Genomic DNA, 13,332 nt, shown 5'->3' with positions numbered 1-13,332 from the left:
GAACCCTATCGTAAATCTACAGCTGTGAGCAGTATATTGATGGCAAATTCATGTCACGCTAATCATGTAATTAGGAATATACCTACTGGTGAACTGATTCGAACGAAAAGAAATAGTACAGAAAAAGATACTTATATGAAAGAATCTGAACTTTTGGTAAAAAGATTAAAATCCAGGGGTTACCCGAACTGGTCTCTAAAAAGAGCGAGAGGCATAGTAGACAATTTAAATAGACAGGAATTGTTGGAATATAAAAATATCAAAGAAAAAAATAATGACTTGGGTATAGTTTTTAGCACCAAATTTAGTCCACAGTATCAAGAAATAGTCTCCATTATTAAAAAACATTTGCCCATTTTAGAACAAAGTGGTGAATTGAAAGAAATATTAAAAAAACACTCAATTAAATTTGTTGCGAGGAGAGCTCCTACTATAGGTTCTATGTTGACGGCAAGTTTATTTACTGATCCAGACAAAAAATTGAAACAAAATTGGATGAAAATTGTAGGCTGTTATGGTTGTGGTGCAAAAATCTGTAAGTGTTGCAAATATATTGTCAAAACAAAAACATTTTCTTCTATAAAAAATGGAAAAAACTTTGAGATTTTTTCCTTTATTAATTGTAATACAGAAAATGTAATTTATCTTATTGATTGCAATATTTGCGGACTTCAATATGTGGGTTGCACCACTAATTCATTGAAACAGCGTATGCGAAAACATTTGTCGGATTCGGTTAATTTGCCTATTGCAGGAGCCTCTGCGGTTTCTAAACACTTTGCTAATGTCCATAAAGGAGATTTAAAAAGTTTTTCCTTTAGGGGAATAGAGGTGGTTACAAAACCACATAGGGGTGGTGACTTTAAAAGTAAAATCTTATCTAGAGAAAGTGGGTGGATCTTTTTATTAGAGACTAGAGATCCAGACGGACTGAATAGTAGAATGGATCTCATTACACAATATTAGGTATATTTTTTTTTATTATTATTTTTTTGTGAAGGAGGAAAAGAGGAAAGGGAGAGGATAAGAAAAGGGATAGAGTTCATGTATGAATTTACAAAAGATTATATCTTTATCTTAAACCTACTCTATGATATTATACCTTTTAAGAGTTATTTTTGTGATTGTTTCTGATGTTTAGATCATGCCTACTATATGATGCATCTTTTCATGTATGTTTATATATTGTTGCTTTTTGTGGCAGTTATTCCATATCATTGTTGATTCATTACTAAATGTTTATATCATTGGTCTATGTATAAAACATGTTCAATATAGGTATTTTTCTGGCAACATTTTTGAACTGAGTTTCAACCATCTACTCAGATGTTTTTAATTGGTTTGTTCCACTGTTTTTAATTAAGGGTCATTTGAATATGTTCCACAAAGGAGGATATATTGCTAGTGTTGGAGCTCAGTTCAAATAGGACCGTGAGGAAGGCACATAGTGCTGAAACATGTAGTCCCTTGCTGGAATGCTACTAATTGATTGGAGTTCCTTATACTTTTTATGACATAATGGATTAATAAAGAAGAAGTTTTTACAAATCTGGTGAACTTTCATCCTTTTGCTGGATCCCAATTTCCTCATATTTCTATTTGTTGGGGCATACTCCCTGCCTGGAACTGTGCAAAGTATAGGGTGAACACCGATTACTGCATCAAGAGGAACTCCTTTATGGTGAGCTGGCTATATGTTTTTCACATTGTTTGAATATATATATATATATATATATATATATATATATATACACAATTTTTTTTTTCTTACAGAAATGTCCACTCTCGATCCGCAGGAAGGCAAACTATATCTTTTCTTAAAGAACAAGGTGGGAACATAGCAAAAAACTATTGAATTACGATATTGAATTAGTGGAGATCTCTAGCTTCATCTTTAGGGATGGGCGAATGAGAATGGTAAAGTTTAGGGTCTACCCCGAACACCTAGTGTCCATGCGCTTCTCTCTGCAGTCCGTGTTACTGTTACAGTAAAATACACTTCCAAGGTAACCTTAGTTCACAGTCTCCCGGTGTTCCAGAAGCTGGAAACTCCAGTATACTTAAAATGTCCCTCAAAGTTTCCCAAAAGGTTTACGGGTCTCGCAGCTGCCAGGAGACCCTGTGGCTGTGAACTCTGTTACCTGAACTCACAGCCAGTGGGTCTTACAGTAGCTCAAATTCCAGTCTGATGAATGCTGGAGTGCCGTGTGCCGGGCTCTCGGGTGTTCATCAGTCTGGCACTGGCACTTGTAAAGCAAGAGAAACAACTGCTGTGAACTCAGGTGACCTTACTGTACTTGTTAATAAATAAAAAAAATGTAAAAAGTGCTGTGGGGTCCCCCATAATTTTCAGAACCAGCTGAGGAAAAGACGACGGCTGGGAGTTGATGTTAATATTCTGGGAACATGCCAATATCCATAAAGGTTCCCAGACTAACAATATCAGCTTATAGCTGTTTGGTCAGCCTTTACTGGTTATAATAGGGGAGACCCCCCCAAAATAATGACGTGGGGTCCCTCCTACATTCAGTAACCAGCAAAGGCTAAACAGTCAGCTGCAGGCTGATATTAACGGCCTAGGAAAGGGACATGGATATTGGCCCTGTCCCAGACTTAGAACATCAGCTCTCAGTAGCCCCAGAAATGGCACATCCATAAGATGCGCCAATTCTGCCGCTTAGCATTCTCTCTTCCCACTCGCACTGGTGTGGTAGAAAGTGGGTTAATATTTGTGAGGTTGATGTCAGCTGGCATTAAGCTCAGGGGTTAGTAATGGAGAGGCATCTATAAGAAGCAGCCATTCCTGACCTCATAGAGAAAATTAAATAAAGACACAGCCAGAAAAAAGTCCTTTAATTGAAATAAACACTCCCCACCCTCTTTTTACCTATTTATTACTGTAAAATTAAAAATAATAAAACACCATATTCCTCTCCTATATGTGGATTGCACGGCTGAGCGGTGGCATGATGCGACCACTCAGCCGTGAATCCAGGAGACACTGAGCTGAGCCTGAGAACCGCTGTCTCTGACCGACGGTAACCTCAATGACATCACCGCAGGTCACTGAAGCTGCGCTCTCGGGCTCAGCTCAGTGTCTCCTCGATTCACGGCTGAGCGGTCGCATCATACCACCGCTCAGCCATGCAATCCATGAGAGTAGTACTTTCTTCAGCCAACACCTGTGACAGGCGGTAACCTTTTTACCGCCGGTCACAGCTGCTGACTCACACGCTGTCATCTGTGTGACAGCGTGGGAACCGCAGCTCTCTGAGTGGCGATAACAAACCACTGATCAGAGCCAGTGTTTCTCACACTGGCGCACACTTGACAACGTGGGAAACACTGGATATACGGGTCTGTTGTGAGTTCATTTTCCCCTCCGTCACTGAGGCCTGGTGAACTCCCTATTCTAGTGAAGGAAGGTAGTGAGCCTGATTATCAGGCACCTGGGACTAATGAAGACGATTGGCTGAGTGGAGTCACTGACTGGATTTAAGGCAGCCTACGCCCTTTCTGCCCTGCGGGTGATTTCTCTGTGGACTCTTGGACACCAGTCTGATTCCTGCTCTCCTAAAGCTAAGTTTTCTGTTTTGCCTTTTTGCATTTAAGATTTGTTTTTTGTTTTTCTTGCTTTTTGGATTCTGCCACTCCCTGCTGGAGTGTGCAGTGTTCCGTTAGCTCTGTCTTCTGAAAGTACCTGAGTGCTGATTTAGTTTTTGAAGCTTAGTTGCTTCAGGGCCATTTTTATATCAGCTTGTTGGCTTTTGTCTCTGATAGGGTTTTGGCAGATTGCAGACAGCAGCCTTCCTATCCATTCCTATCTAGGTAGTTTTTGGGCCCCGTCTTTGCTCAGCCTGTCTTTCTGTCTGTGTAAGTGTTTTCATCTTGCTTCACCGTCATTATATGTGGGGGGCTGCCTATTGCTTTGGGGTCTGCTCTGGGGCAGTTAGATTTCCCCTTTCCTTCTTTAGGCCTATGTATCTCTCCGGCTGTGATCGAGGGGTCTAGGTCATCGTAGGAACCCCCCACGGCTACTGCTAGTTGTGTTGATAGGTTCAGGGGTCTGCAATCTGATAGTTGCCAACTTCTCTGGTTTTCTGGACTTAGCTAGCATTTCTGTTTTTGCCTCCTACGGTGACTCAATCATAACAGAATCACCCGCCAAACCGCAGATCCTGGGGTACTCAATAGCAGGAAAGAATTGTGTTTAAAAAAAAAAAAAAAAAAGAGCGTGTATATTCTTTCCTCTATATCTCTGAGGCCGTAGGGGGAATTTTTTTTTTTTCTCTCAATGGAGATAAAGCAAGTGTCTGATCGTGTGGAGCAGCTCGCTGCTGAAGTGCGAGGAATTTCCGCCTATCTTGCTCGTTCACATGCTGTTGAACCAAAGATCCCCACACCTGATGTATTTTTTGGGGATCGATCTAAATTTTTGAGTTTCAAAAATAATTGTAAATTATTTTTTGCTTTGAAGCCTAACTCGTCAGGGAGCCCCGCGCAGCAGGTTAAAATTGTCATCTCTTTGCTGCGCGGCGATCCCCAGGATTGGGCGTTTTCTTTGAAACCAGATGACCCTATTCTGACTAATGTGAACGCATTTTTTCAAGCCTTGGGGTTGCTGTACGACGAACCTAATGCTATTGATTAGGCTGAAAAGACCCTGTTAGCATTGAACCAGGGTCGAGAATCTGCAGAGTTGTACTGTCAAAAGTTCCGAAAGTTGGCGGTCCTTACTACCTGGAATGATAGTGACTTGGCTGCTCTCTTTCGGAAGGGTTTGTCAGAAGCCGTAAAAGATACTATGGTGGGATTTCCTGTTCCCTCTGGTCTGGACGATTCTATGTCTTTAGCCATTCAGGTTGATCGGCGTTTACGTGAACGCAGGATTACACGAGAGGTGTTGCCACCGGTTGAACAGACGTCTGAACCTATGCAATGTGATAGAGTTTTGTCTAAGGCGCAACGTCAGGAATTCAGAAGGCGTAATAAGCTGTGTTTTTTCTGTGGAGATGCCTCACATATTATTTCTGTTTGTCCTAAACGTGAGAAACGCTTTGCACACACGTTTTCTGTTGGTGGGGTTCAGCCTAAGTTTCTTTTGGCGATTACTCTGATCTGTTCCCTGTCCACATTTTCCGCCAAGGCTTTTGTGGATTCGGGAGCAGCGCTAAACCTAATGGACTTGGATTTTGCTAAACGTTGTGGATTTCCGTTGACACCTCTGCAGACGCCTATCCCTTTGAGGGGGATTGATGCTACCCCGCTGGCTAAAAATAAACCTCAGTTTTGGACCCAGTTGGTCATGCGGGTCGCCCCAGACCACCAAGAAAATTGCAGATTTTTGGTGTTGCATGGTCTGCATGATGCCGTTGTTCTGGGGTTTCCCTGGTTGCAGATTCATAATCCAGTTTTGGATTGGAAGTCTGTGTCTGTGGTGAGTTGGGGTTGCCGGTGTACCTTTAGTGAGGCTCCGGTTTTTTCCACCTCTCCTCAGTCGCATGAGGTTCCTGACTATTTGGCGGACTTCTATGATGTATTTAGTGAGAATGAGTCTGCGTCCTTGCCTCCTCATAGGAGTTATGACTGTGCAATTGAACTAAGCCCGGGGTGTAAATTTCCTAAGGGTCGGCTCTTCAATTTATCTGTACCCGAGCACGAGACTATGCGGTCCTATATTAAGGAGGCGTTGGAGAAGGGTCATATTAGACCATCCTCTTCACCCTTAGGTGCCGGGTTTTTTTTTGTGGCCAAGAAGGATGGTTCTTTAAGGCCTTGTATTGATTATCGTGCCCTCAATAAAATTACTATTAAATATCAGTATCCGTTACCCCTGATTTCGGATCTATTCTCTAGAGTCAGAGGTGCTTGCTGGTTTACCAAGCTTGACCTCAGGGGGGCGTATAATCTTATCCGCATTAAGCAGGGGGATGAATGGAAGACGGCGTTTAATACTCCGGAGGGACATTTTGAGTACCTGGTGATGCCTTTTGGGCTCACTAATGCCCCTTCTGTCTTCCAGTGCTTCATGAACGATATTTTCCGAGACTTTGTCGATAAATTTTTGATTATCTATCTGGACGATATTTTGATCTTCTCCAAGGATTGGGATGCTCATGTGGAACATATTCGGACTGTGTTCCGGATCTTGAGAGAGAATTCTCTGTATGTCAAAGGATCAAAATGCCTTTTTGGAGTACAGAGGATTTCTTTTTTGGGATTTATTTTGTCTCCGTCAACTATTGAAATGGACCCGGCCAAGGTACAGGCCATTTATGATTGGGTTCAGCCCACTTCTTTGAAGGCCCTCCAGAAGTTTTTGGGTTTTGCTAATTTTTATCAGAAATTTATAGCAAAATTTTCTAGTATTGCCAAACCATTGACTGACCTGACCAGGAAGGGTGCGGATGTGTTGAATTGGTCTCCGGAGGCGGTTGCTTCCTTTCAGGAGCTGAAGCGTAGATTTACCTCCGCCCCGGTTCTGCGGCAACCTGATGTCTCACTCCCGTTTCAGGTAGAGGTGGATGCTTCTGAGATTGGTGCAGGAGCAGTGTTGTCCCAAAAGGATCCGGTAACATCTAAAATGAATCCCTGTGCTTTCTTTTCCCGAAAGTTCTCTTCATCTGAACGTAACTATGATGTGGGGAATCGGGAACTGTTGGCTATGAAATGGGCATTTGAGGAGTGGAGACATTGGTTGGAGGGAGCCAAACATCAAGTTGTGGTCCTCACTGACCACAAAAATTTGATTTACCTAGAGTCGGCTAAACGCTTGAACCCTAGACAGGCTAGGTGGGCCTTGTTTTTTACACGTTTTGATTTTGTGGTCTCTTTCCTTCCTGGAACTAAGAATGTCAAGGCAGACACCCTCTCTAGGAGTTTCTTTGCTGATTCTCCTGTGGTGACCAAGCCTGCTACCATCTTAGGCAAAGGGGTAGTTCTTTCTGCCATCTCGCCCGATTTGAGACTTGCTCTGCAAGAGTTCCAGGAGGACAAACCTGAGCGTTGTCCCAGTGGAAAGTTGTATGTTCCTGACCAGTGGAAGAAGAGAGTGATGTCTGAAGTTCATTGCTCTGCATTGGCTGGTCATCCAGGTATTTTTGGTACTAGAGATCTGGTGAGTCGCTCTTTTTGGTGGCCCACCTTGTCTCATGATGTCTAGGAATTTTGTGCAGTCCTGTGGGACTTGCTCCCGGTCTAAATCTTGTTCTCGCTCTAGTGGGTTGTTGATGCCTTTGCCGGTCCCCAGGAGGCCATGGACCCATATTTCAATGGATTTCATCTCTGATATGCCGGTCTCTCAAAGAATGACTGTTATTTGGGTGATTTGTGATAGGTTCTCTAAGATGGTTCATCTTGTACCACTCCCTAAGTTGCCATCTTCCTCTGAGTTGGTGCCCCTGTTTTTGCAACAGGTGGTTCGCTTGCACGGGATTCCTGAGAACATTGTATCTGACAGAGGAGTTCAATTTGTGTCTAAATTTTGGAGGACGTTCTGTTCCAAGTTGGGAATTCAGTTGTCCTTCTCCTCTGCTTTTCACCCTCAGACCAATGGGCAGACAGAGAGAACAAACCAGACCTTGGAGTCGTATTTGAGATGTTTTATTTCCGCTGATCAGGATGATTGGGTTTCATTTTTGCCCTTGGCCGAATTTGCTTTAAATAATAGAGTAGTTCTGCCACTTTGATGTCACCTTTTTTTTTGTAACTTTGGGTTTCATCCTCGATTTTCTTCAGGGCAGGTGGAGCCCTCTGCCTGCCCAGGTGTTGACACTGTGGTGGAGAGAATGCACCAGATCTGGGACCAAGTGGTGGATAAGTTATCTCTCTCCCAGGAAAAGGCCCAGCGGTTTTCCAATCGACATAGGACCATTGGTCCCCAGTTTAAGATTGGTGATATGGTATGGTTATCATCAAAAAATATTGCTATGAAGGTGGCTTCTCCTAAGTTTAAGCCTAGATTTATTGGACCTTACAAGATTTTGGAGATTATTAATCCGGTCTCTTTTCGTTTGGCTCTTCCTGTCACATTTAAGATCCATAATGTGTTCCATAAGTCCTTGTTGAAGAGGTTTGTTGAGCCAGTTGTGCCTGAGGTGGCACCTCCGGACCCTGTATTGGTTGAAGGTAACTTGGAATATGAGGTAGAGAAAATTCTGGATTCCCGTCTGGCTAGACGGAGACTCCAGTGTTTGGTTAAGTGGAAGGGTTATGGTCAGGAGGATAATTCCTGGGTCTCTGCCTCTGATATTCATGCCAAAAGATTGGTGCGTGCCTTTCATCGGGCTCACCCTGATCGCCCTGGTAGCGTTGTTGAGGGTTCGGTGACCCCTCCTCAAGGAGGGGGTACTGTTGTGAGTTCATTTTCCCCTCCGTCACTGAGGCCTGGTGAACTCCCTATTCTAGTGAAGGAAGGTAGTGAGCCTGATTATCAGGCACCTGGGACTAATGAAGATGATTGGCTGAGTGGAGTCACTGACTGGATTTAAGGCAGCCTACGCCCTTTCTGCCCTGCGGGTGATTTCTCTGTGGACTCTTGGACACCAGTCTGATTCCTGCTCTCCTAAAGCTAAGTTTTCTGTTTTGCCTTTTTGCATTTAAGATTTGTTTTTTGTTTTTCTTGCTTTTTGGATTCTGCCACTCCCTGCTGGAGTGTGCAGTGTTCCGTTAGCTCTGTCTTCTGAAAGTACCTGAGTGCTGATTTAGTTTTTGAAGCTTAGTTGCTTCAGGGCCATTTTTATATCAGCTTGTTGGCTTTTGTCTCTGATAGGGTTTTGGCAGATTGCAGACAGCAGCCTTCCTATCCGTTCCTATCTAGGTAGTTTTTGGGCCCCGTCTTTGCTCAGCCTGTCTTTCTGTCTGTGTAAGTGTTTTCATCTTGCTTCACCGTCATTATATGTGGGGGGCTGCCTATTGCTTTGGGGTCTGCTCTGGGGCAGTTAGATTTCCCCTTTCCTTCTTTAGGCCTATGTATCTCTCCGGCTGTGATCGAGGGGTCTAGGTCATCGTAGGAACCCCCCACAGCTACTGCTAGTTGTGTTGATAGGTTCAGGGGTCTGCAATCTGATAGTTGCCAACTTCTCTGGTTTTCTGGACTTAGCTAGCATTTCTGTTTTTGCCTCCTACGGTGACTCAATCATAACACGGGTCCCCCATTCATTAAAATGGGGTTCGGGTACTGTTCTGTTACCCTAACCAAGCTTCTTTTTTTTTTAACTGTTCTGCCGAACCTGAGCATCCACGGGTTCGCCCATCACTATTCCTCTTTCCTAAAGGCCCTCATAAACATTAGATGAACCATCTTAAGGAGTATGTGATGTGTATGGGGTCCTCCCAACTGTTCCTGGACAGATGATGTTGGGGGAGAGAAAGATCAGAAAGTTGATTTTTCTGCCTTCCAGTATCTTGTCTGAGCAGATATTCACTCTGACAAAATAGTGAAGGCTGCAACAAATCAGTGGCGGCTGATTGGCTGCAGCGGTCACCTAACATGACACTATCAAGTGACCACCAGGAAACACCGTGCCGTCATTGCAGGAATGGTGCTGGTCCATAAGGTGTAATGTTCTGCGTTGTGGACCTTTTAAGAAGGGGCTGTCCGGTAGTGGATTACCTCCTTTAAAGTTCTGCTTTATATATTTCCTGCATATTCATTTTAGTCTCTATCTAGAAGTTTAACTCGATGTTTGGTGTTGATTGTCGATTTCTAGGTGCTGAGAAAGTGTTACTGCACAATTTTGCTGGTCGCCCCTCCGTTGCGTTGGAAGGAGTGCAGGCGGGATACTTCTTCTCCTTTCCCCCTGCAGTTGCAAATTCTGATCAGGTAAGTAAAATTATTCCAGATTGATTAAAGGGGGTCTCCAACATCAGAAGAAATTGGTTCAGGGATGGTGGGGAAGGATACTATAATAAGAGTCCATAATCACTGATGGTCGTGTTTCTGATCTGTATTCCAGTTGTGTATTTTCTACCAAAAAACTGGGGTAGATCCTAAAAGTTTTCCTACTTTGGGCTGGGATCTCCTCTTGTTTTTGGCTGTGTGACTATGTTTTCAGACACCTTTGTGACGTGTAATGTTCTGCTATTATTTTATTATAATGAATTGATGTTATTCTGAATTTGCACAAACTCCAGAGAGAGAAACTGATAAGACGGATCCCAATGGAGAACATCTGCCTGGAGACCGATTCGCCGGCTCTTGGACCAGACAGACAGGTACGAAGAAGACCGTGACTGCCGTGTACGTAGATGCGGAAGTGTCACTACAGAGCGGATGATACGTCGACCGTGAGTAGAGGTATAGAGGATGTACTGTATATGTGACGGGCAATAGAAGGAAACCTGAATTTTCCCCCTCGCCCCCTTGTATGAGTATTATACTGTATCAACAGAAATTGTAATAATACCATTATATTCAGGGATTGCTACTTAACCGGTTCTCTCACACATAAGACTCACTTAAAGTGACCAATTTCTGCCCATATACGAGCTCCGATCAGCTATACACCAGTAGAGTGAGTGAGCCTGTGTATGGAGGAGTCGGGCGAGATACCCATTTGCTAATCCATCGTTTGTCGGACAGCAATCTGAAGTATATGGGAGGCTTTATGGGCCGCCATGAACAGTAGGATCAGCTGACATGTCTACGCCGGTGATGATTGCGTTCTTTTGATTGCTCGTTTGTCGATTATTATGAGCCTTTAGTGATACATTTATTCCTAATACCATCATGCTCTTCATTTTAGGAAAGGAATACACCATCCAACATCATCATCCCCTGTGAATACATAGCTCGCGTGAAGGGCCTTTCATCCGACACAGTCTGCGAGGCGACTGCAATCAATGCGTTCCGGCTTTTCCCAAAGATTCGATTCAAGCTGAATGAATGATATGTGTAAGGGCACAATGAGACGGTCGTAAAAATCGGAATGAGATTATAACATTGTGCACGGACTGTCCGGCGGCGCTCCTGACCCGAGAGTGACAGCTTCATGCATTTCTATGCAGCTCAAACACTCGGGTCAGGAAAGAGCCGCCGGCCAGTCCTTGCACAATGTTCCAATCTCTTTCTGATTTATACGACCATCTGACTTTACCCTAAATGGGTTTTCCAGGAATATAATAGGCCATCAATATCAGATTTATTGGGATCTGACGATCAGCTGATCGAGCAGGCCGCGTTGGCGTCATTGCTTACTCGACACAGCACCATGTACTTTGTAGTGGCTGTGTCTGGCATTGCAACGCCGAGCAGCAATCAGCTCATCGGTGGTGTACCTGCTATCGGACCGCCACCAATCTGATATTGATTAGCTATTAATTTTGTAGTTTTGGACCACAACTCTAAAAAGTCTATTTGGTTATGTGATACTATTAAATGAAGGGATGTCTGTGTGAGCTGTGTAATGTCAGGCTCTATGAGCTGTTTTACTAATAAAGATATTTGACATTTATATTATCGATTTTATTTTGAATCAACTATTTTGGGTTTGGCATTATATTCTCACTATATCAAGGGTTTTTAATAGTGATGAGCGAAATAGCTCGGATAAGGTATTATCTAAGCATGCTCTTGTGCTAACCGAGCATCTTCGGAGTGCTCGAAAAGTATGTTCGAGTCCCTGCAGCTGCATATCTCACAGCTGTTCTCACATTAGCTAACAGACAGCCAATCCCTGCAGGTGTTGCGGCTGTCGAACAGCCGGTAGACATGCATCCGCAGGGACTAGAACATATTATTCGAGCACGCCAAAGACACTCGGTTAGCCCCCGAGCATGCTCAGATAACACCTTATCCCAGCACGCTCACTCATCATTAGTCTTTAACCTCTTCACGCTCAGTCAATTTTCGTTACACTTCAATTTTTTCCTCTTCTTTTTTATCAAAGTTGCTTTTTGGCTGCTTGTTTTTTTTTCAGGATACATTGCCATTTTCAAAGACACCTTTCGCTTTACCATATAAAGTTCTAAAACAGTTTTTTCCCAAGTGGGATGAAATGGTGAAAAAAAAGAAATCGCAATAGCCGAAATCGAAATAACCTTTTCCCAGCGAGCATTGCCTGGTCTAAGCTGATGTGTCATTTTTTAAGGAGAGACTTTACCCCCCCATGAATATCTCCCCAACAGAGGTTTAATGTAGGCCCTTATATTTCCATGGGTGCCATACTACCGATATGTACAGCACAGATCTGTGCGCTGTCCTCAACCTGGGGCCTTTTTGTCGTACTGATCCTGATTTCCTCTTGTTGTGACTTTGGCGTCTACTGAGAAAACAAACATCTCAATGTTCCCATCTGCCATCCTTGTTGTGATAACCTTCACCAGAATATTTGCAGCGTTTCATTCTTAATGTGACTCCGAAGGTTTCTCTCTGAACGCGGCGTTAACAGCGGGAGCAGGAAAAATCCAAGAACGAGCGGCCTGAAGGCTTCCCAAGCAAAACAGGTGGAAATAGATGTGTAGTGAGACAACTTTTCTGCAAAGATGCCATTTTTGTCTGTAACTTACAACTTGCAAACTTTCCACTGCTAATTGCTGATGTGATATTTAAAGGGGAAGTCCACCCTGAAATTATCAGAATAATATGTTGGGTTGTTAATGGATTTCTGGCTGAGATTCATTCAGGGTCTAGGTAACAAATAAAGTAACGCTATAGCATGTGTGACAAAGTCACTGGTAAAGTACTGGAGGATATGTGTCACTGCGCTTAATGGCATCAGTGATATAAAGCCAGAGTATTTTCCTCCAGCACACTGAAGTGTTGTGAGGCTTAAGTTAAAGTTGCATAAATGGGTTGGTTTTATGTGGACATCCATAGAGTGGGTGGGAGGGTGTCCACCTTATCTCCACCTGCAGAGCCAGTACCGCCGTGTGCTGACAGGACCTGTGTGATGTAACAGTCATGTAATGGGTCATATGAGGGAGGACTCACATGGTTTTGGGCTTAAGTAGCTGGCCTCCAAAGGCAGCAGTGCTGAGTGTCTGGAGAGGAAGGACTCCAGAAAAGTGTTTGTGCACATGGTGTTTGTTAAAGCACATTGCTAACCCTGAGTGGGCTGAGCCCCACTAATGCAAGGACTGCACGTAGTGCTACAGTTTTGTTTTCCTGTTTTGCCCAGAGGGCCGTGTTTTTTTTTTTGTGCTTAAAACTTGGTTTATAGTGTATACAATAGACCAAGTGCATCCTTAAAGGGAATCTGTCACACCTTTTTTCTACCAAGAGCTGCTTTTACCGACATCAGGGGTTTATCTACAGCATTCTGTAATGCTGTAGATAAGCCCCCAATGTAACCTGAAAGATAAGAAAAAAGAGTTAGATTATACTCACCCGGG

At 43.5% G+C, this 13,332-nt stretch overlaps 1 protein-coding gene across 2 annotated transcripts in view; it reads left to right on the top strand.

Moving 5' to 3' along the window:
- The window catches only part of LOC141056917 (putative deoxyribonuclease tatdn3-A), a 52,209-nt gene extending 40,756 nt beyond the window's left edge, over positions 1 to 11,453 (top strand). For both annotated transcript variants that reach the window (XM_073553380.1, XM_073553379.1), the window contains 4 exons: positions 1,774 to 1,829; positions 9,711 to 9,823; positions 10,135 to 10,215; positions 10,746 to 11,453. In XM_073553380.1, coding sequence (XP_073409481.1) covers positions 1,774 to 1,829; positions 9,711 to 9,823; positions 10,135 to 10,215; positions 10,746 to 10,889 — 394 coding nt within the window. In that variant the 3' untranslated portion in view covers positions 10,890 to 11,453. The remainder of the gene's footprint in view (positions 1 to 1,773; positions 1,830 to 9,710; positions 9,824 to 10,134; positions 10,216 to 10,745) is intronic.
- Positions 11,454 to 13,332: the final 1,879 nt, after the last annotated feature.

Source organism: Dendrobates tinctorius, unplaced genomic scaffold (assembly GCF_039654945.1).
Source record: "Dendrobates tinctorius isolate UK_male_01 unplaced genomic scaffold, ASM3965494v1 ptg000201l, whole genome shotgun sequence".
Taxonomy (NCBI): Eukaryota; Metazoa; Chordata; class Amphibia; order Anura; family Dendrobatidae; genus Dendrobates; species Dendrobates tinctorius.
Note: the sequence above shows the minus strand (reverse complement) of the source record. Positions and strands in the feature narration are given on the sequence as shown.